This window comes from Neofelis nebulosa, chromosome 2 (assembly GCF_028018385.1).
Source record: "Neofelis nebulosa isolate mNeoNeb1 chromosome 2, mNeoNeb1.pri, whole genome shotgun sequence".
Lineage (NCBI taxonomy): Eukaryota > Metazoa > Chordata > Mammalia > Carnivora > Felidae > Neofelis > Neofelis nebulosa.
The window spans coordinates 874,250-897,227 of NC_080783.1; the positions used below are offsets into that span (position 1 = coordinate 874,250).

Here is a 22,978-nt window from a genome sequence, read left to right on the forward strand (position 1 = left end):
CGTCGGGCCGAGCAGGCAGGCTGGTGGGGGGCCGAGCTACGGGAAGGCCGGGAGAGCCTGGAGGCCACCAGTAGGACGAGCGAGGGCGGGCCGGAGAGCCCAGCGGAGCCAAGAGGCCGGGGCAGGGGCTGTGGGGATGCCAACTGGGATGGAGATGCCCACCAAGCAGTGCCACCGCCACCCTGACCCCCACCCCACCCCGCCATCTGCTTGGGGGTAACGCGGAGGGGGGCCTGGCCCCTGCTGGCGCCTGCCCAAGGGGAGGCTGAGATGCCCGCGGGAGCCTGACATGTCCGCCGAGCTGCGGGGTCTGGGAGTTCAGTTCTGACTCATGAGGCTTACTAATCTGTCCGCAGGATTTCTGGCTTCTATTCCCACCACTGGTTCCCAACATCTCCCCACCCTGTGCTAGGAAGGCCCCCCACCCCCACGACTGGGCCGAGGCCACAGACCGCCAGGGAGGGCAGGCGAGCTCACTGATGTACTCCTGGCCCTGACGGGGGGCGAGGAGGGCCCTCGTGGTCCTGCCCTGAGGGCCTCGCTAGGGGTGGGGGCAGCAGTGGGAGCAGGTGTTTAGTCTGGGGGCTGCGGATGCCACCTATTTCTGGCAGCCCCCGGCATCCCGGAGGACACGAGGCCAGCCTGGGGCCCTTGGGCAGTTGGCACCGGTCACTGGTCGTGCTGGAGAAAGGGCGGGACCCTGGTTCAGGTCTCGGCTCCAACACTGGCAGCACGGCCCTGGGCAACTCTGGCCTGCTCTGAGCCTCAGTTTCCACATCTGGAAAGCGGGGTCATCTATCCCGCCACGCAGGGCAAGGAGGACTCCGAAAACTGCAGGGGTGGGGGCCGAGCCAGACATGCCAGGGTCTCTGAGCACCCCACACGGAGCATCCCTAGCCCAGTCCTGCCTCAGAAGCCGCAGACACCGGAAGGAGGGTCTGGCCTGGCAAGTTTCTTCACCTAGCCGCCACGGTTTCCCCGTCCACACAATAGGGGGCCCTCCCCACCTCCACACCTTACAACCAAATGGTCTCTTGCTGTGGCCGCAGGCATTGTGGATGCCCAGGGGGCCAAGGTGGAGGACCCAGGGGGTCACAGGTGCCCTCTGAGGTCTGTGCTGGCCTCGGCTGTCAGGAAAAGGTAGAGGTGGGGGGGGGGGGGCGAGCCAATTCTCTAGAAGCTCTGTCTGAGTGTTGGGGCCAATTCGTCAGCAGACCCCAAAGGTGAGGTGCCGGAGCTGAGGGCTCAGGACTGACCAGGCTGCCCCCACAAATCCCCCAGGTGGCCAGGGCACGAGTCAATGTCCTCAGCCGGGCTGTGAGATCTAGGGGGGACTTTCGGGGGCAGCGGGGCCTGGACGCCCCTCCTATTCTCGCCCTCCCGCCTCCAGCCTGTTTTCCCGTCTGCCGTTTGTGTCCATGGCCGACGAACTGTCCTTCTGTGTCCCGAGACTTGACGATGGTCCCACCGGTCTGGCCGCCAGTCCCAACAGGTGACCGCCTCACCACAGGCCAGTCTGCCACCTCCGTCTGCCATGTGCCTAGCGCACGCACTTACCCGCGCACTGACCGCGTGGTACCTGCCGGCCAGTTCGTCCTGCTCTGCGTCTGCCTGGGCCAGCAGCTCCCCCAGCCTGGACAGCTCCTCCTGCAGACGCTCGTTCTCCTCCTGCACCCCTGCTGACACGGCCGGCGGCTCCTGCAGCCCTGCGCAGGTGCGGCCCCAAGGTCAGCCCGGGGGGCCGGACCGGGGCCCCCTCACCTGCTCAGCCACGGCGCACTGTCTCCACGGTGGGGCTGTGGGCCGGCCACTGGGCTCTCACTGCTGGCCTGCCCCCATCTTCCAGCAGGGGTCCCAGTTCTGACCCGGGAGACCTCGGTGTGGGGGACGTGGACTTCGTGCTCGAGGCCTCCCTCCCTCTCCTGTTGGTGGACGTGCTACTGACCTCCTGCCTTTGACCCCAGTACCGCCCCAAACCAATTCAAGCGAGGGTGTGGGCGAGGCCTGCACAGCGGGTCCCCCCACGCCCTGTGAAGCAGTGAGAACTGCTGATCTGGGGTAACCGGATCTCATCCGAGTAGGAAGTTGCTCTTCTAAGTGCACAGTGGAGTTTCCTTTTCCTTAACATATACCCGGTGAACCACTGGTTCCCTCGGGGACCGGGACAGACCCTCACTATGGCGAGGGGTCTTGGGACCCACACATGAGGGAGTCACAAGCACTAGGTAGGGCCAAGTGGCCTGGCCAGTTGGGCGGCCGTGACACGGGGACCCGGCCTGGAGCCAGTTCCTGCAAAGCGCTGGCCCTAGGGGGCCCTCGGGCTGGGTGGGCAGAGGTCGGGGGCAGGGCTGCTCAGCACCTGTGCCTCCCGAGTGTCAGCCTTCAGGATTTTCACGCATCTAATGAAGAACAAACACGGACGAAGTCCAGACTGGCGGTCGCGAACGTGCCACAAACACAAATGCAGCACCGGACGGTCCTTGAGGGCCGCGAAACACACGGTGGGCACGGACACACGACCCCCGTGGCTGACCCCGTGGCAGGGTGTGGCTCTGTGCCCCATCGCACTGGAAGATGATGACAGGCCGGGAGGGGCCAGCTGAGCGGGGGCTCGGTACACCCAGCCAGCCTCCAGCTCAGGGCTCTGTGGCTCCACCCCCACCCCCACCGTCACCCCTGCCACCTCCCGTCACCTCGGTGTGGTTCGTCCCTCAGGCTGCCAGCTACGATCTCACGGATTCGGGCGGGCACAGGGGTGGGCAAAGCCGGCCAGGCTTCCCCACGCACGGTCAGTGCCCGGTCTTCTCTGCTGGCCATGGGACTCAAGATGGTGTCCTCCAGCCTCTGAAAAACAGCCGTCCAGAGAGACACCGGGGGCTGGCAGTCTCCTGGACAGCCGCCAAATAGCCCCACGCGCCCAGCGGAGTTAGTGGGGGGTACCGCAGAGCTCCCCCAGGGCGGCAGCAAAGTGCCCCTGAGGCCTGGGTGAGGCTGTCATCCAGAGCACACGCCCTGGTTTCTCTACCTGTAAGGTGGGAGGGCACCCGCTTGTCCTGGTAGTGCCCTGAGCACCGGTGACCAGGACAGCACCTGGCCTCGGTGGCCACTGTGCGCTGCCCTCTGGCCCTGCTCCCCCTCTGGGAGGGCAGGGCTGGGTGTCCCCAGTGGGCCTCTGCAGGGCGCTGGCAGGCAGGCGCCCTTGCTCTGGCCCACGGGACACAACGACCCACCCAGCTGCCCACACAGTCTCCACCTTCACGGCCTGGGTTGCTGGGAGGACTGGTAAAGACCTGAGACCACCCACCCGCCTCCCTTTAGGGCATGGCCAGCTGCCTGGGGCTTCACCCTGCCCACCGGGAAGGGCGCGGGTGGGCCCTGGGAGAGGGCAGGATGGGAACCGAGGGGTGGGCTGTGGGAGGGTAGTGAGGACGGCCTTCTCCCCTGGCCAGTCCAGAGCCGCTGACTGCCGTGGGAGAGTTCTGAAGAGGCCTGGCAGTGGGCAGGAAATCCCAGGGTCCTGGATGCCCAGAGGCTGGTGTTGGGAGGTCTTGGGCTCTGAGCTGGCACACTGCCTCGGCCCTGGGGATTCGTTGCATCGTGAGGTGGGCAGAGCTGGGGGAGGGCCTGGGGTTGCCCTTCTTGCCATGTCTAATTGTGGCACCGCCCATGGGAAGGATGTTCAGGGGCCCGTGAAACAGCACTTCACTATGGACATGAGAGGCCTTGATGTGACAAGGTCACCGGATGCTTCCCAGGAGTTCTGGAGACAGATGTCTGCTCCCCACGACTCTCCAGGGCTGCCAACCAGGTCCTCCTATCACTCCCTGCCCCATTCCCAGGCCTCTCGAACTCATCACCGTGTGCACAGACTCATCTTTCCTCCAGCTTCCCAGGACCCCTGCTCCTGGCCCCCTGACTCCCCATCTCTCCCTCCCAGCCCGGGGTCCTGGTGAATGACCACCAAACAGCCTCCTTCCGCCTGTCCCCTCCCTCCTCTGAGCTCCCCCCAGCTCTCCCTGAAGACCTTCTCCAGGTTCAGACTTGTCTACCTGGCTCTGAACCTCAGGGCCTGGCTGGAGGGCTTCCTGGGTGCACCCCTGCCCTGCCCAGCCCGCTGCCTTGGTACATTCTCCCCCACAACCCCCACGTTCCTTCTTCCTGAGATCAGAGTCTGGTCTCTTCTGCACACACGACCTCAAATTCTCCCCAGACACGAGGCCTCTTCAATCAGGACCAGGTCGCCAAGAGTCACCCCAAGACCCGGGCTCCGGAGTGACACCTGGTAAGTCCCCGCTCTGATCCCCAACAGCTGCCCAGTTGCTGGGCAGCCACTGAGCAAATGCCGGGGACTGACCTCCGTGCCCTCTGGCTGGAGTGAGGGCCCCACTTCTGGTTCACCCGGGGCCCAGCCCTTCTTCAGGCTGGAGCCTTACTTCTCAGGGGTGCTTGAATCTGAGTCAGCTGGGGGGTCCTGGGGAGGCCCCCTTACCCACCATTGCCCCCAGATGACCCCCTCCAGTATTGCTCTGGGTGGGAGATGAGAAGCCTGCCTTGGGGGCAGGGGACGATGTGCCTGCTTCCCGTTCCGGGCCAAGCAAGGAAAGGGTGCCAAGACCATCAATGGCCCCTCCTGTCCTCCTGGGAGGAAAGGCGGCCGAAAGGGCTCAGCCGTTGTCTGCCCTGAAGCCTTTATTTGCACGCGGGGAAACTGAGGCTCAGCGGGGTAGCGAGACCCGGCCCCGGGCCCCCCCCCCCCCCCCCCCCCCCCCCGCTGCAAGGAGCATGAACTCCAGGAAGCTCTCCCTCCGAGGCCAGGAACGACTCTGCCCCTTCGCCCTCCCCCGCCCTCCCCCGCTCCCTCGGGCATCCGAGGCGCCACCCGCTAACGGGAAGGCAGCAGCGAGGCATAAACTTGACTCATTCCTAACATTCACAGAGGGTCACTTATTAGCCGAGACGTCCCGAGAGGCGCTGGGGGCGTAATGGGTTCCAGCTGTGGCCGGGTGCCGGCGATGGGCCGAGGCCCAGCTGGAGCGGAGGGGGCGCGGCGGGGGGCTCGTGGAGGGGAGGGGCCGTGGGGTGGGGGGGCAGCCCCGCCCAGCCCCGCCCCGCCCCCGTGGAAACCTAGGGAGGGAAAGGGGCAGGCCCAGCAGGGGGAAGGGAAGGGGAGGAGGCAGGGAGGGGGCGGGCGCGGCAGGGGGAGGGGAACGGGAGGGGGCGGGGCCGGGAGGAGAGGCCTGGTCTCCAGCCCGGATGCTTCCCGGGGCCTCGCGGACGTGCGGGCTGGACACCGGCGCCCCGCTGCCCGTTCCCGGCCGGCCTGAGTCTGGCCCGGAGAGGTCCTCCCTTCCCGCCGCAAGACCTTCCTGTCTGCAACCCCTGGCCGGCACCTGCGGCCCTGCAGGTCCCCGCGGGTGGCCTCCTCTGCGGGCCGGAGGGGCCCTCCTTCCTGGCCGGCCATTTGTGGCAGGGCCCTGGGGTGGGGGTGGATGTCCGCGTGTCCAGCCAGTGCACAGGGAGACTTCCAGAAGCCTGCCTCCCGCCCCGGGACTCTCAGCCCGTCGGAGGGCTGGACACTGGTTAACAGAAGACCTCAGACTCGTAGTTGAACCCAGCCGTGTCCTTTCCTCCTGCCCCCAGTGCCCTGCTCTGCTCAACCTTGGCTAAGGGCCTCTGCAAGGTCACAGCCCCTGCGTGGCACCGCCCATGGGAGCAGATCTTGGCCCTAAGGGGGGCAGTCACTGCTTCATCACTGTCACCCTCCCCGTTGTGGCTGTGTGGATGGGGGAACCGTGGGCTCACCTATCTACCCCCACCCCTGGATCAGAGCAGGACTCCCCGTTAGGAGAATGGGTCCCTGTTCCCCCACGGCCGGTGCACCGCGTGACCCTGGGCGTCAACGGCCTCAGGTCCTCATCTGGGAAATGGGAGGGGGCATCCCAGAGCCCCGGGGGGCTACAGTTCTGTGAGGGTGGGGTGTGGAGTCTGTGGGTCAGGAGGAGGCTGGGGAGGGCAGGGGGTGTTGTAGGTCAGAAATGGAAATCACACAGCAATTTCATCACTTCCTCTTGCTGGTGACCAGCATCAGAAAGTCCCCGAGTGGCTCCCTCTGAACGTCCAGGCTGCTAGGGGGCATGGGCAGACAGACAGCCTGTCACCCAGGGGGAGAGAACGAAGGATTCGCAAGAGGAACCCGGCGTCTTCTAGATGGAAGAAGATGAGGCTCCCCCGGACCCAAGTCAGGGAGACCCTTGGATGGACCAGGGTGGGTTCAACGAGCCCAGTGGCACCAGAAGCGCGGATTAACGTCACCCTGGGAGAGACAGCGTCCAGTGGAAGCGCCCAACTCAACCGGGTCTCAGGCCGCAGCCTCCCGGGGCAGGAGCAGGCCGAGTGACCAGCTGGAGTGCAGGAGCCGGCCGGGTCCCTGTGCGCGGTGGACTGGCCAGCCCCGGGGTCTGACGGCCGAGCTCCCACAGTGCCGCCGTGTGGCCGCCGGGGGCTCTGCAGGAGGCTGGGCTGCAGGGGAGGGGAAGGGTGCAGGGCCGGGCACCCACCCGCTGAGAGGTAAGTGACAGCGGTGAGCCCGCACCAGTGAGGCAGGGCTGGGCGGTCACCACTGAGGATTTCCTAGCAGACGTGTGTGCGCCCCTGACCGTGCCCTGAGAGGCCAGCGTCTCGCCTCCACCACGTGAGGAAGCCGGGGGCCCACTCAAGGTCATTCACGCTCCGGCCCTGAGCCCGTGGGTCCCAGCACCTTCCCAACGCCCGCGCGGCCCCAAGCCTCTCCGCACCGGGCACTCCCACAGGCCTTCCTGCATCCGTAGGTGGCGGGCGCTGGCCCTCGCCAGGAGCGGGCACAGCTTGAAGAACACGTCTGAGGACAGAGCCTGCAGCCAAGTCCAGCTACCGGACGTCTGCTTGCCATGTTTCCGTGGCTTGGCCTGCTGCGGGGGGAGCCCTGGCCAGGGCGCTGGCCTGCCAGGCTCCATTTCCGTAGGAAAAAGAGCTTCTCTGTGTCTGGGCTAACACCTGGCCCCTGACGTGCTGTGTCTTAGCCCCGCTCGGTTCAGATGTCTGTGCGTCTGAGCCCTCTAGGGCCCTGGGCGTCACCCCAGGAGCAGGGGCATGCTTCCTATGGCTGGCACTTTGGTCCTCAACTCATAGTAAGTGGGAGATCCAGGCCAGGCGTTGAACGAGGCATTTGGGAGTGAGGGGCAGGACCTATCATTCCTCTCCGTGCCCCCACCCTGAGCCCCCAGCGCGATCAATGCTTCGCATCAACCAGACACAGGGCAGTACAGGAATGACTGAAAGCCCAGCCCAAGGTACGAATCACTAACGACAAAATGACTCGTATCAAAGAGCTCCAGGAAGGGCAAGGAGCCTGTTGATGTTATGGTTCCTGTGCCCCCCGTGCCCACACCGACTTCTGGAGGAGGTGGCAGGTGAGCTGGACCTTGGGGAATAAGTAAGAGTCCAACAGCCAGAGGGAGCCCGGGTCAGGTGTCCTGGCGGAGGGAAGGGTGCAGGCAGAGGCAGTGGGGTGGCTTCTCAGAGTCTGTGAGGGGCTGGGGCAACAAGGCAGGAGAGGAAGCCACAGAGGCCTTGAATGCCCCCTTGAGGGATGGGGAGCCACAGTCCCCCTGACCCCTAGGGTGGCGGTGGGGAAAGCGGTGTTTCTGAACGAGGACCTGTGGCCCATCTGACTGGCCCAGCTGGCTGATCTGACCAGGTCTGCTGTGGCCTTGGCTGTGGCAGGGCGAACGGATGGACGATTTGGAGATGGGCCGGTGCCGCTGTCCCTGGTTTGCTTGGGGACAGCACAGGGCTCGGCTCCTGGTAAGTGACTGGCCTTGCCACACCATGGTGCTCTGGAACCATCCCAGCTCCTGACCTGTGGGTGGGCCCTCTCAGGTTCTGGGGAGCCCCAGAGACCGTCTGTCTCACCGCATTATACAGATGAGGACACTGAGGCACAGGCAACCGATGACTGAGCCGGCGCCAGAACTAGGACACCACACTGCCCTCCCTCTGCTCAGAGGCTGTGGCCCGACTCCATCGCTGTGCCCACCTCGCTTCCTGGACCTCCCGACAGCACCTTCCCTCCACCGTGCCCCCTCCGCTCTTTGATGGGAGATTCTGCCACAAGTGTTTCCCGTGTCCCGGGGCGTTCCCGGGGCCCCACAAAGCCTGTGGGTGGAGGAACTGTCTTCAACAAGTTAAAATCCAGGGGTGCAGAGTTCGCCCTTCCGGGAAGGACGCAGGGGTGCCGCGAGCCAGCACTCCCTCTTTGTGGCAACTGGCCACAGTGGGGCATCAGTGGGTGAGGCAAGCAACCAGGGAGGTCAGGGAGGTGGGCTGAGGTTAGGGGGAGGTGAGAACCCTGGGGGTGGGCTGTGGTCCTCCTGGGCTGGGGGCAGGGCTGTCTCAGGGGGAAGAGGAGCTGACAGAGTTCTTTGTGGCTTTGTGGGCTGGAGATCTGAGGAGCCTTGGACACAGGGCCTCTCCTGCCGTTCCCATTTACACAGCGACAGTAGCATCCCGGCACGTCAAATATCTACAGGTAAACGTAATAACGAAACGTGTGCGAGACCTTTTCATTGAGAACTACACTGAGCAAAATTGGAAAAGAAAACTTAGGGGCGCCCGGGTGGCTCAGTTGGTTAAGCATCCGACTTCGGCTCAGGTCATGATCTTGTGGTTCATGAGTTCAAGCCCTGCGTCGGGCTCTGTGCTGACAGCTCGGAGCCTGGAGCCTGCTTGGGAATCTGTGACTCCCCCTCTCTCTCTGTCCCCTCCCCAGCTCATGCTCTGTCTCTGTCTCTCAAAAAATAAGTAAACGTTAAGAAAAATTAAAAGAAGAAAAAGAAAGAAAGCTTAAATGAAGAAATGGGTGGTGTTCATTTACTGGAAGCCTCAAGATTGTAAAGAGGTCGGTTCTCCTCCAATTAATGTGTAGGTTCGGTGGAATCCCAGTCCAATCCCAGCAGAGTTTTCATCGTGTAGAAACTGACACACTGATTCTAAAATCCACTTGGAAATGAAGAGTCAGAAGTACGAAGGCAGCCGGGGAGAACGAAACTAGAGGGTATGTGCCCCCGGAATGAAGACACGTTACAAACCCACGGTGACTCTGACAGTGTGGTGCTGGTATAAGGACAAACTGACCGGCGGAAGAGGTCATGAGCTCTGAAAGCGTGTCCACACGTCCACACGCACGCACGTACACACGCACAGACATGCACCCACAGCTCGTTTGCGACGGAGATGACACAGGCTGTGCGGGGGGGAGATGGTGGGCTTTTCAATAATGGGGGTGGGGGAGGCCCCCGGGTGTTCACGTGGAGGGAAACGTGCACCGATCTCCAGCTCACGCCGTACGCAAAGATCGGTTCCAAAGGGATTGAAGGTTTCCGTCCGAAGGTATGACAAAAAAGCTTTGAAAAGAAAGCGTAGAAGGACATCTTTGTGACTTCGGAGGAGGCAAAGTGTGTTTCTTAAACACACAAGAAGCACTAACACGGAAGAGAAAAAATTGGTAAATTGAGCTATATCGAAATTATGATCTTCTGCTCATTAGAAGATGCCATTACAAGAGTGAAAAGGAGATATTTGCGCTGAATGTATTCCATAGAGACTCATTTTCAGATTACACAAGCAAATTCCCATCAACAATTAAAAGCGGGGCACCCGGGTGGCTCAGTCGGTTAAAAGTCCGGCTCTTCGTTTGGGCTCAGGTCACGATCCCAGGGTCGTGGGATCGAGCCCCACCTTGGGGTCCATGCTGAGTATACAGCCTGCTTAATATTCTCTCTCTCCCTCCCTCTGCCCCTCTCCCCCCTTCTCGTGCTCGCTCTTTCTCAATGATTAATAATAATGAAATTATTTTGATAATAATTATTTTAATGATAATTATCTCTTTAAATAATAATTAAAAGGTTTTCTTAATAATAACTTAAAGAGAGGGTACCTCAACGGAAAAATGGGCAAGCTTTTAGAGCACACACCTCACAAAAGAAGCTATCGAGGGGGTCCCTAAATATACAGAAATGTGCTCAGCTTCACTAGTTACCAGGTAAACGATGAGTAAAAGCTTCACTAGTTACCAGGCAAACGATGAGTAAAAGCTTCACTAGTTACCAGGCAAACGATGAGTAAAAGCTTCACTAGTTACCAGGCAAACGATGAGTAAAAGCTTCACTAGTTACCAGGTAAACGATGAGTAAAAGCACAATGCAGTGGCACTGTACCTTCACCGTAACAGCTAAATAGGAAAATGACAAGAGTGCCGGGCGTGGGCAAGGACGTATGGCGACTAGCCCCTCCCACGTTCCACGTTATAAATTGGTGCGACCTCTTTGGAGTCGTTCGGCGGTATCCACTAAAGGTGACCACGTGCAAACCTGTGACCTAGCATTTCCACGGATGGAAATGTATACACAGGGCCCCGAAGATACGTGCCAGAATGTTCGCGGCAGTGCCGTTCTTACTAGGCCAAAGTGGAAACTGCTCAAATGGCCATTGAGAATAAAATGGAAGAAAAGCGCGGTATATTCACACCATGCGATCCTATAGAGCAAAGGAGGAGCAAGCTATAACCGCGTGCTGCGTTCTGGGTGAAGGTATGGTGGTGCACAGAGAGTGTGCTTGTGCACAAGCACACACACCCACACACGCGGTTCCATCTGTACAAACAGGCGAGACTAACCTGTGTCGGTGGGGGGACTTCTGAGCCCAGCGGAGGGCTCAGTCAAGCCGCACGCTTAGGACGGACGTCTGCACGTTTCTATATGCACGCAATTCCTCGTCCCAAGGGGAAAAACAAATCCTGTGATGTTTTTCCTCTCAAAGGCCAGTTCCTAGAATATGGGATCTACTGTCTTCCCCACCCTTTGTGGGCAATGTCCTTGCAGCCATTCTCCAATCTGCCACCTAGCCACCCACGGCCACGCACCCACCAGCCTCATAACAGTCCCTCCACCCACCGACCCACGTAACCTTCTCTTTATCCGTCCTCTAATCCACAGTTCAGCGAGCTGTAGCTCGTAGGCCAAATCTGGCCTGCCGCTTGTTTGTAAATAAAGTTTTGTTGGAGAATAATCCATTGGTTTCCATATGGTCTATGGCTGCCTTCGTGCTCCAATAACAGAGCTGAGGAGTTGCTACAGAAACTTTATGGTTTGCAAAGCTTAAAATATTAATTATCTGGCCCTTTGGAGAAAAAAGTTGGCCAACTATACACTCGTCCCGTCATATCCCACCCGATCCCACCCCATCCCCCCATCGACTCTTACCCCACCCCATCCCGCCCCCTCCCACTCTTCCCCCACCCACCCCACCCCCTCCCGTCCTCACCCCATCCCATCTCACCCCTTCCCAGCCCGTCTGTCCCAGCCAACCCCACCCCATCCCCCCATCTTCTCACACGTACCTAACACACTGCTCCAGCAATCCTTCCTTCTCTCTTATGTATCAGTGGTTTTTTTCTCTCTATCAGACCATTCTTACCGATACAAACTGTTTTAATCGACACCTCTCTGTAAGAAAACTGTTGCTTCTACGTGCCCCTTGCAATCAAGATCATCCACGACCTCCGTGTTGGCTAAACCCAGCGGTCCATGGTCTCTGTGTTCCTTGATCTGTCGGCAACATGTGGGTCACCATGTCCTCCCTGAAACGCTTCTCCTGACATCACTCCTCCCAGTTGTTCTCGCCTCATTGGCCGTCCATCTTGGTCTCCTTAGCTGGTTCCTTCTTGCCTCTCTGGCCTTCCAGAGTGGGGGTGCTCCAACTCCTTTTCTGTGTACACACACCGGTTACCCGCATGCCAACAACTCTGAATGTCCATTTCCAGCATGGAGCCCTCCCCCAAGGCCACTGAGCTCCCACTATCTCTGCTCGGATGCCGAGAGGCTTCTCCACGCTAAGACGTTCAAAACAATACCTCTGAGCACAATGTAGTCAAAGGAGGTGCAGAAAAGAATTTGAAAATCTCCACATATTTGGAAATCAGGGTATTTCCACCTCTAGATAAGCCATGGACAGCATAAGAAATTGCAATGGAAATTAGGAAACAGCTTGAACTGGATAACAGTGAAAACTATTATATCAAAATTTATGGGATGCAGCTAACACATTGTTTAGAATGAAAAGCATCCTTTAAAAAAAGAAGAAAAATAAAGTGGGAACGTGGGGGGCACCTGGGTGGCTCAGTCGGTTAAGTGTCCGCCTTTGGCTCAGGTCGTGGTCTGGTGGTTCACGAGTTCGAGCCCCGCGTCGGGCTCTGCGTCGGCAGCTGGGAGCCTGGAGCCTGCTTTAGATTCTGCGTCTCCCCCTCTCTCTGTCCCTCCCCTGCTGGTGCTCTATCTCTTGAAAATAAATAAAACATTAAAAAAAAATGCAAGTGGGAATGTGAAATGGTGCAGCCGCTGTGGAGAATAGCACGGTGTTTCCTCCCGTTAAACAGGGAGTCACATGTGGCCCAGCAGCAACTCTTCTGAGCGCATCTCCACAAGAAGGGACGGCGGGCACCGAAACAGGTGCGCACGTCAGTCTTCAGGGCAGCACACTCACGGCTGCCCAAAGGTGGAGACAACCTGACTGTCCATGAACGTAGGAATAGATAAACACCACGTGGTCCGTCCGCACAGCGGACGGTGACTCCGCCTTAAAAGGCAAGCCCGTTCTGACACCGGCTTCAACACGGCTGAACCCGGAGGACGTTGTGCGTGAAACAGACCCGCACAGAGGGAGGGGTGCCGTAGGACTCCACTTCTGTGAGGGCCCGAGAATGGCCGAAGTCATGGAGGCAGAGACTGGAAGGGTGGGCGTCGGGGGCAGGGGCAGGGCTTGAGGGGTCAGTGTTTCCGGGGACAGAGGTTCAGTTTGAGAAGGTGAGAAAGTTCTGGAGATGGTGGTTGCACAGCAGGGTGAATGTGCTCGGTGCCACTGAACTGCACACTTAAACACGGTTAAAATGGTAAACTTTATGTGTACATATGTATGTATCTATTTTAACACATTTGCTTTAAAAGTTAAAAAAAAAAACTCAACAGAAGGCTGCAAATTCATGAGCTAAATACACGTCTGAAAAAACTAGCTGAGCAACAAACCCAAAGAGCTGGAAAGCAAAGGAACAGCAGATGTCGACGTTAATGAAACAGACAGAAATAGCCTAAGAAGGATCGACAGGTGGCTGGGATCAGGAAAGGAAAAGGGGAATCACTTCAGGGTGGCCCGTCCGGACCGCCCGGTGTCACACACGAAGCCCTGGCCTCAAACCCCTCAACGTCGGGGCCGGTGGCCACCCCGCTTCACATCCTCAGACATCAAAACGACAGCAAGAAGATATCGCAAGGACTTTTGTCAGTAAATTTGGAAGTCTGGGTACCGCAGACAAATTCCTGGAAAACTACCATTGATCGAAACCTAAACTGGGGCATTCACTTCCGAATGCCCCCCCTCTGCAAAGAGAGCTTCCATACTGTTCTTCCTTTCTGATCCTGTAATCTAATAAAGTTTTGCCTGCTGCTCAAAAAAGAAAACAACACAGCACAACAACACAACACAACACAATCCTGAACCCAGAAGGCACAGGGTCTGACCAATCTGGTAGCTCTTCAGGGGACCGAGTCTAGGATCACAGCCCTCTGGCACCCACCACCCAGGCTCTCCCGTGCCACCCCTCTCCATCGGCGCTGGGTCTGGACCCTCCCTCTGGGGGCCCAGCTCTGAGCGGGAGGGCAGGGGCGGGCTGCTCTGGGATGCTCTGCAGAGGCTGCAGGGGGTGTGGGGAGCACATTCAGGCCTGGTCACATGAGGCCCCCACCCCCCAGCCACACCTTGCCCAGGGCCCTCATTCCCTGTCTGCAGCCAGGGGCTGGAGGATCCTTCCGGCCTGCCTCCCCGTCTGGACAACCCTATCTGGACGTCTCTTGGCGCCCGCCTGCCTGCTCACCCCCAGGGCAGTGGCACCAAGATCTCCATCACCACGATGCAAATAACAGGTGTTGGCCGGGCGGGCAGAGCAGACCTTGGCTGGGCCTCCTTGTGGCTTTCAGATGACAGTTTCCCGCAGGGGTTTGGGGGCAGCCGTGTTTGCCAAGCACCTTGTGCCCGCTGCCAGACAATGGCACCAGCCTGCGTCTCTCCCTCAAACTGCCTGTAACCATAGCGACGTGCTTCAACCCTCAAGCCTCCGTTTTCCTGGGATCCAAAGGGGATGATAGAATCCTCCCAGGCTGATAGGGGGATCCTATGGGGTGCCTGGATGAAAGGGTCTTGAGAACTGTAGTGTGCAAGCCTTTCCTTCCTGCCTCTATCCTTCTCTCCATCCAGGGAACTGAGACCCTTTGGGAGCTGGACAGAGACAGTCACCCACCCAGGGCTACCTTGTTTTGTGTGGTTGGCATCACCTGATTCACTATCCTGCCGCATCCTGACCTGTCCTGTGTGGGCACCCGTGTGTGCGTGTGTGCGCGTGGCTGTGGGTGTAAGGTGCCTCCATCGTGGTATTTAATCACCTGGCACCAACTGTGGGCGATTACTCTTCTCCGGCGACCTGTACTGTTTATATCGGGCTGTGTCAACCCCCTGCAGCACAGTCTGAGATTCTAAGAACTGGGTTAATGGACAACTCTGAGTCAGCTGGGGCACCAAGGTTCACTGGGATCCCCCAGGGGTCACTCAGGGTGGGGACTGCCCGGCTGTGGTGGCCAGAGTCAGGTGATGGCAGTGGCAGGCACCTAGTGGGGCCAGGCAGTGGCTTGGCTCTGGGAGGCAGGGAGTGAGGGAGAGAGAGGCCTGGGGACGCTCTTAGCCACCATGGTTGCTGCCGGTATGCAGGTCGTGCTCTGGAGAAAAGCACCCGGGGAGCTCCTGGAACTGGGGACGAGCCGCAGCCACCCACCAGTGGCGGATCCCACACTTGGCCACAAAGAAAGCAGTGCACGAGGTCCCAGAACGATAGCGTGGACGGTTGCTCTGGCCCTCCCCGTCCCTGACGTGCAGGCTGCAAGCCTGAGGCTCAGAGAAGAGGGCTGGCGGCCTGAGCTCGTGCCGGCACGGATGGGGAGGCTGGGGCTGGGCTCGGGTCTCCCTCTGCTCAGATCAGTCTCCCCCCAGCCTCCTCTCTTGAGCCGAGGCTGCACGTGTGTGTGTGTGTGCACGCGTGTGTACGCAGGCTCGTGCTGACCACGTGAGCCCTCAAGTGGGGAGCGGGGGAGGTGTGGCCTCTCCGTGCACCCTCCCAAGGTGCCCTCAAGGCCTCCTCCCGGGAGGGTGCTGGAGGGCGGGCACCCCACTGACCTGGATCACGGTGTCCAGCCCCAGTGGGGACTGCTCTGCGGTGGCACTCCCATGGCCAGGCTCGCTGGAGGGAGAGCTCATCTCGAGTGGGAGGGCAGGACTCCGAGAAAGCCAGGGCTTGGCGGCCAGGTGAGTCTCCGGCCGGGACCCGGGCCGGGCCAGGAGCTGCGTCAGTGCACCAGCCCCACGCCGGCACGACACCTGGCTCCTCCGTCCAAGGTGCCCAGCTGCCCCTCTGGGCTGGCGACCGAGTGGCCGAGGAAGCCCGTAGACGTTGCTGTGGCAACCGCGACGCTGAGGATTTTGTTTCCCTGGAAACAGCAGCGCAGGCCCTGTTGCCATGGGGACTAAAGAACGCTGTTGTCTGGAAGCGGTTTCCTGGAGACCTGGAGGCGCCCTGGGTGAAGCTGTCCACCTGCGCGACCACGCCCGGACAGGGGCTGGCCTCTGCCCCGGAACTCCTCCCGCAGCCGCGGGGAAGGGCCCCAGCCTTCTCCGCAGGAGGCGCTGTGTGCTTGGGGGCCGCACGTCAGGGGAAGGTCGCATGTGGGGCACTGTTTCCTCCCGATGGACAATCATAAACAATCAAACAAACAAACCCCAGTTTTTCCCTAACATCTAGAAAAGACTGTAGAGGTCAGTAGTCGGATTGTGTCCAGCAGGTGGACAGGCTGAGGGCTAGAGAGGAGAAACCACCTGTCTAAGGACCCCAGGAGACCCCCATCGCCCTAACCTCGTACCTGGACTGGCCTTCCAGAATCTGACCTCCCTCTGGAGCCCTCTTAGGGTAATCTGCCCCACGGGGATTCCTCCCATAGCTGGCACACTCCTCGGTCACTGAAAGCTTCCCAGAGCCACATAAGGGACTGACCGGGACACTCGCAGCTCACCCATTGGGGTGGTGGGACCCAGCCCCGGGGGCAAGGCAAGGGGACGGACAAACACAGACCTGTGCCCATCTAGCCTGGGCCTCCTGGGGCCTCTGGACTGAGTCTGGTCTGGGGATCCGGTCACACCCGCGTCCCCCCCGAGTCCTCGCTCTAAGTGGACCTCTCCCAGTGGAGTCCCTGGAGGTGGGCTTGGCAGCCAGGACTGACCGCCCCTCTAACAAGAGGAGGCCAGTGTGGGGGCCCCGGGGGTGGGCTCCACTGGGGCAGCCTGCCAGGCAAGGCCAGAAGGGCCTGGTGGTCAGGGAGCGTATCTGTCACCAGCGCTGCTGAGGGATGCTAGGGGCCCAGGCTCTCTCCTCAGAATAGACATTCAAGACAGGGCCACTGGTGCGTGAAGGCAGCTGTCCCCCCAGGAGGAGTGTTCTGTCCTGGCCCCCCAGGAGGAGTGCTCCATGCAGGGACAGGACTGGCTCTCAGGCAGGACATCGCCTCACTGGGCGTCCAGGCCTGGCAGGAGGCTCCGTGCACAGGTCAGTGCACTGAAGGCACGAAGCCGAGATACAGACTCGGAGCCCAGGGGACCCGTGCTGTGGCCTGGGCACCTCCCGGCACCCAAGGCCGTCTACAGCACCCGTGGGGTCTGAGCCCCAGGACTTGGGAGAGGTGTGAGACAGGTGTCCTTGGTGGGGCACAGGGGCTGGGCCTCATCTGACCCCAGCCAGATGGGCTCTGGGGGCACAGAGGGCATGGCCTGCTTCCGGTGAGAGCTCCTGCCTGGGGAACTCCGTCGGGGCATCCGTGTGACGGCCGGGTGGCGAGGAGGCCGTGGAGGCCGGCGAGACCGTCTGTGATCACTTGCGGGAAAGGTGGTGTCTCCGGTGGGTGGGGCATCCTTCTGGGCGCCTCTTGCCCTGACCCCACCCCAGCATTCACTCAGCCTGTTCTCCCCTTAAGCCCTTAAGGCCCTGTGGAGAAGCTTAGCACATTCCGGCCTTCACCCCCACACCTGTACCCTTCCTTCAGGGGGAAGCCCAGCCCCTTTGAGGCTCCCACAGGCCCCGTGCGTAACCCCAAGGCCTCACTGCCTGGTGTCCGTGCTTGTGACTCCCGGTCCTGGGCCGTCGATGGACAAGAAGGAGAGCCCTCAGGACGGGGCTCAGCCTTGGACCTGGGCATGGCCCCCACAAAACTTTCTGGAATGAACAGAGGGTGTGACGTAAGGTCCTTACCATGCAGGCGGCATCTCTGTGGGCCGGGTGGGCCGGGTGGGCTCAGGGAGGGTCACGGTTGTCCTGACCCAGGGCAAGAAGATGGCCTCACCTCTGTCTGTCTGCCACTGGCCCCAGGGGCACCGGAATTTGCCACACCCGATCCAGACCCTCCCAAGAGGGGAAGGGACCTCAAAGCTCGCATGACAGTACTGGCTTCCTGGTGTCAAGGCCACGCCTGCCTTTGGTCCACGTCTCTTGTACAGGCTATGACAGACAGGACCAGGGCAGGTCAGCTGAGCCTGCTGTAGATGGGACACGTGGCCCTGACACATCCTCCCGAGGCGGGTCACACGCAGGGCAACCCCGGGGAAGAGGGCAGGAGGCCGTAAAGGAATGGGGTGCCGCCGTCCAGCCCCTCGGGGCCTCCATCCCGCCCACCTGCTGTAGGACCTGACTGACTCTGCATCTGTGCTCCTCAGTGACCACCCCGCCGAGCCGACCGTCCTCAGTGACCACATGTCAGGAGGGCAGGTGATCGCTCAGGAAAGGAGCCACTCCCACTGACAGGCTCAGCTCAGCTGACCGGGGTTCGAGGCCTCTAGTGGGCATGTCCCCTGCAGGTGCGGACAGGAAAGCAGGCCGTCTACTAAGTGCAGCCCTGCTCTGGGCCCGGCTCGGGGGCCGCCCGGGGCTGCTGCCTCGTGCCGAGGCCGACTGGTTGCTGTCTGTGGGTCTGCCCCCTCTGCCCATGTGACAGAGGTGGAGGCCTGTAGCACAGAGGTGGGATCTGAGGGGCCACCGGGAGGCTCACATCTGGGTCCGCACCTGGGTGAGGCTCTGGGTGTCCCCAAGCGGGCCCCCGGGCACACGTGCTGTGGCAGAGATGTGTCATCCTTCCCTCTCGGGCCGGCTCGTGGGGCCTCTCTCGGCATCCAGTCCACCCTCAGAGGACCACAGGGGCGCCGGTCAGCCCTGGCCGTGGCAGGGGCAGCCTGGGAGTGAGTCTTGAGAGGTTCCCTGGGGCAGAACCCACCCTGTAGGCATCTGTTCACACGATTGCCGAAGGCCGCCGTGGGCAGGCCCTGTGCACCTGGGAGCTGGGGTGGCCGGGCTCAGTCCTGCTGAGGACTCGTCAGAGGAACAAACCACAGAGCCCTGACGAGAAGGCACAGGAGAAAAGCGCCGTGGCCACGATTTCTTGGGTGTTGCACCAAAGCACAGGCAACACGGGGGAAAAAAGTGAATCGGATCACTTATACACTCGTGTGCATCAAAAGAAGCTATCGAGAGAGCAAAAAGGTGACCCTCGGGTTGGGAGGAAGTATTCGGGAATCATATATCAGATGTCGGAATGAATGTCCACAATCTGTAAAGAACTCCTACAACTGAGCAACAGGGGGGCAAAGACCTTTCTCCAAAGAAGAGGTACAGACGGCCGATAACTGAAAAGATGCTCATTAATTGCGAAGGAAACGCGAATCAAAACCACAGCGGGGTCCACACGCATAATCAGGGCTCCTGTAACACAGACCCCAGGAAATGGCAAGTGTTGTCAGGGGTGTGGAGAAACCGGATGCTCATCCCCTGAGTGGAAATGCAGAAGGGCCCGGCCGCTACGGCGAATGCTACGGCGGCCCCTCACGCGGCTGGCCGTGGCGTTGCCGTAGGACCCGGCAGTCCCGCTTGCGGGTATGTGTCCCAAAGAATTGAAAGCGGGGTGTCCCAGGGAGATTTGCACACCCAGGCTCACAACAGCCAGCGGGAGGAAGCAGCCCAAGTGAGCACGGACGATGGACGGAGCAGCAAAGTGTGATCTATGCGTCCAGAGGAGTGTTATTCAACCACAAGGCGTGAAATACCGACCCGAACTTTGTGGACGTTACGCTCAGTGAAATTAGCCGGTCACAACAGGGCCAACTCCACTTATATGAGGTCCCTAGACCAGTCAAGATCATAGAGACAGAAGGACACCCGGCGGGCTCAGTCGGTAGAGTGCGTGTGACTCTGGATCTCAGGGTTGTGAGTTCGAGCCCCGTGTTGGGTGTAGAGATAACTTAAAGTCTTAAAAAAAATCATAGAGGCACAAAGTAGAACAGGGGGGCGGGGGGCTCAGGGGAGTGGGGAGTTAGTTTTTGACGAGGAGTTCAGAGTTTCCGTTTGGGAAGGAGTTCTGGAGACGGGGGCGGGGGGGGGGGGGAGACGTTGGTAGCACAACAATATGACAATAGCAACAATGTAAATGCACTTAATGTCGCTGAATTACATACTTACAATTGTTAGGAAGGTAAATTTTACGTTATGCTTTGTATCACCATGAAAAATATCAAACCAAATCAAACCGAACTCAGCCCTGCCTGCAGCACCGGGGGCGACCCTTCTGTCACAGCTCTAAGGCAGCCTCGAAGGAAATCTAGTTGATTCTTTGGTCTGAGCCGTGCTGTGGATCCCGTGGTCTAGAGGAGGGTCGGGGAGAAGTCCCTTCCGGCCCTGCGCTGACCACCTGGGCCCTGGACAGACAGAGCTGGGCCCTGCGTGACCACAGGGGACCCACATCAACGCTCCTCGGGCCTGAGAGATCGTCTGCCTGGGGTCCTCCTTTCTCACAACCCCTTCTCCCCACCCCTGTACTGAGACCCTGGGAGCCCTCCTCTCCCCCCGGGCCCCCGCCGGCCCCCATCTTGGGGTGTGGACTCCCCCAGACTCCTTCTCGCTTGGAAAGCCTCGTGGCTCAGCTGTCCACTCCCCGTTGCTTCTGCCGCTGGCCGGGGGTGGCCACCTTCCGGGTGACGGTGCTGGCTGGCCACACAGCTGCTTCTCCTCGGGTGACCCCAAGTGTCCACAAACACCTGGATGGCTCACCTTTCGGGCCACCCCCTGGGCAGCCCCCACCACACAGATGAACCCTCACAACCCAGCTCACCACCTCAGGCACCTTCCGCGTGCACCTTCCTCGAGGGGGCCTGCTGCCTCCTGACCAGCGCCCCCTCCCCCCATTACTGCTGGTGTTAGGTGCCCCATCACCTCCCACATGTAGCCCCACAGTCCCCTGCCTGATGGAGCTGCACAGGTGGGATGGGAGGGGCCCCTGGGCAGTGCCGGGGGGGGGGCGGTCGGTGGGGAGAGCCCCTGGGACCTGGGGGGACAAGGGCCAGTGATGTGACTCCTGTGCTCTGTGCCTCCTGCGTCCTGCAACCCAGCAGACGATGCCTTTGAGGAATCACCAGAAAACAAGGGCAGAATAACCCCAGGCATTGCTGGTGCTCGGGCCGCAGGGAATCTGACGCCCAGTGACAGGGATGCGGCAGGTCGTGTGGGCGCCGAGGGGCAGCCGAGGGCAGAGCTCCCTTCTCACTCCGACCCCACCCACCCACCCACCGCGAAGTCTCTGAGGCAAGCCCGGGCAGCGGTGCTGGCTGTGGTCACATCGGGGGACTGGCTCCCTCCCTTACGAGCCCCCCTACTTCGGGGGTGGGGTCACCGCTGTCCAGCCCTCCCCCTGCCAGGCAAGGGTCCCGATGTTGAGGCTCGCGGGGCCGTGCCTTCTCTGAGCCCTCCTCCTTCCTGCTCCATGGCCCTCGGACCCCACACTTCCGTCAGCTCCTGCTGGCCCAGAGGATGGCCCGGTGACCTGGGCTGGTTTCGGCCAGAAGGAACGTGTTTCCCCCTCCCACGGTGACTTTTAATTTGCTGGCTCCTGCCTGTCTCTCCCCCTCCCCCCGGGGCAGCCGCCCCATGGGGCGGGTCAGTCGGCGGGCACAGAGGACCCAGCTCCTGCGGTCCCCACCCTGAGGCCGCTTCAGAGCAGCCCCAGCCCTGGAGCCCAGGCCTCCCTCCTGCGGCCAGGGCCTCGCCCCTGCTGGCCCCGCCGCCCTCCTCTCCCTCTTCCCCTGACCCGCCTCAGCTGCCTTCCCGGCCTCCTCCATGCTTCCTGCAGACCTTCTGCCTCTAATCCCTGCAGAGGAGGAGGCCGAGGCCGAGCCCTGGACTGGAGGCTGGAGGCGGCTGGGAAGGGCCAGCGACTGGAGCCAGTGTGGCTCTTCAAAGGCCCCCATTTCTCTGCTGCTTCACCCTTCCAGGGGCGAACGAGAGAAGGGGGGCCAGGTTTAGCAGACGCACGTACACGGCCTGTCACACTTGAATATTCTGCAGAAGCAGCACACGAGCGCCCACGGCCGCGTCCAATGCCAGTCAGACACGCACGTCAGACTATGTCCATCTTGACTGTGTGTGTGTCCTGTGTGTCCTCGGGCCACCGCACACCAGAATTAGGCGGTGACGGGGCTGCCCGTGACGACCAGATGGCCAGTGACAGTGGGACTGCCTGGGACGGTGGGGCTGCAGGGACCCTCGTGGGAGCCAGCGCTCCAGTTCATCCAGCTTGGCGAGCCTTGCTGTTCTGGCCTAAAGCCGACGGAAGCCACGTGTGGGAGGGGCCCTCTGACGCCGGCCACATGCAGACCGCTCGTTTCGGCAGCTCACGGGCATCGTGTGGGAGGGGTGGCCGGTTTCGAGTCGCCGTCCATCACCGTCAGAGTGTGGAGGCGTCTCGGGGGCCCATCCGTGTGGCCTCCTCGTCTCCCCACGACGGCTTTGAGGCCGGGCCGGCAGCGGCTCGCGCGGAGTGTCAAATGGCCCCCGAGCATGTCCTCTCTTGAGGCCTGACCGCTCTGTGTGCCTCCCGAGCGCCAGTGGCCTCTGGCCCGGGTGCTCCGGGCACGCGGGCTCAGCCAGACCGCGAGGCCCTGAGGGAAAGGCCCGCCACCGTGCACGGAGGGAGGGGTCCCCACGGGCAACACTGACCGTTTTGGGGGATCACACTGGCAACTCAGGCAGCGTCTGCTTGTGTGTCCTGGGGGCCCCCCCGGGGCCGTGCGTGCGGGGACTTGACAAGAGTGGTCTGGACGGGGGCCTGGGAGTCTGAGCGGAGGGGCGGGTGAACACAAGACACGCGAGGCGGCTTCCCGGAAGAAGTCGCGGGACACGGTCCGATGCGTGTGAAGAGTGGCTGCTTCCCTGCGCCTGGAACCCCTCGTGGGCCGTGCCATGGGCTGCTCTGTGATCAGGCAGAGAGGGTCCCGGGTGAGCAGAGCTGAGGCTTGTGCAGTGAGGCCGGCTGGGGCCGTCCCTCCCAAGGGTCCTTGTAGGACAGAGGCAGAGGGCGATGACAGAGATACACGGAGAGGGCCACGTGGGCGCACAGGCACAGGCAGGGCTGGAAGAGGCAGGCGGGAGCCTCGCAGGGGCCGGCGACACCTTGACCTGGGACCCCTGGCCCCAGAAGCAGGAGACAATAGGCTCGTGTTGTTCTCAGAGCCCCGGTGTGTGGTGATGTGTCACCGCAGCCACAGGAGACCGACGCATGGACTTTGAGTGGCACCCGCCCGGGACCACCTCTCCAGATGAGCCCGCGACGCCGAGGCAGCGTGCGGCCCGCCTCACGGGGGCTCGGTGCGGGTCCCTTTCTGCAACGCCTCGGGAGCTCCCGAGACACGGGATCTGTGAGCTTGCCCTGAGCCGAGCTCTCCGGGGAGGCAGAAGCAACAAACACGTGCTGGTGGTCGGCACATC

The 22,978-nt window shown here is 61.1% G+C and overlaps 1 protein-coding gene across 2 annotated transcripts in view; it reads right to left on the reverse strand.

Annotated features, from left to right (window-relative positions):
* LOC131494413 (ciliary rootlet coiled-coil protein 2-like) overlaps window positions 1-15,619 on the reverse strand; it is a 58,092-nt gene extending 42,473 nt beyond the window's left edge. For both annotated transcript variants that reach the window (XM_058698788.1, XM_058698777.1), the window contains exons 1-3: window positions 15,310-15,619; window positions 2,694-2,844; window positions 1,558-1,706 (exon numbers count right to left, since the gene is read on the reverse strand). In XM_058698788.1, coding sequence (XP_058554771.1) covers window positions 1,558-1,706; window positions 2,694-2,844; window positions 15,310-15,390 — 381 coding nt within the window. In that variant the 5' untranslated portion in view covers window positions 15,391-15,619. The remainder of the gene's footprint in view (window positions 1-1,557; window positions 1,707-2,693; window positions 2,845-15,309) is intronic.
* Between the last annotated feature and the right edge of the window lie 7,359 nt (window positions 15,620-22,978).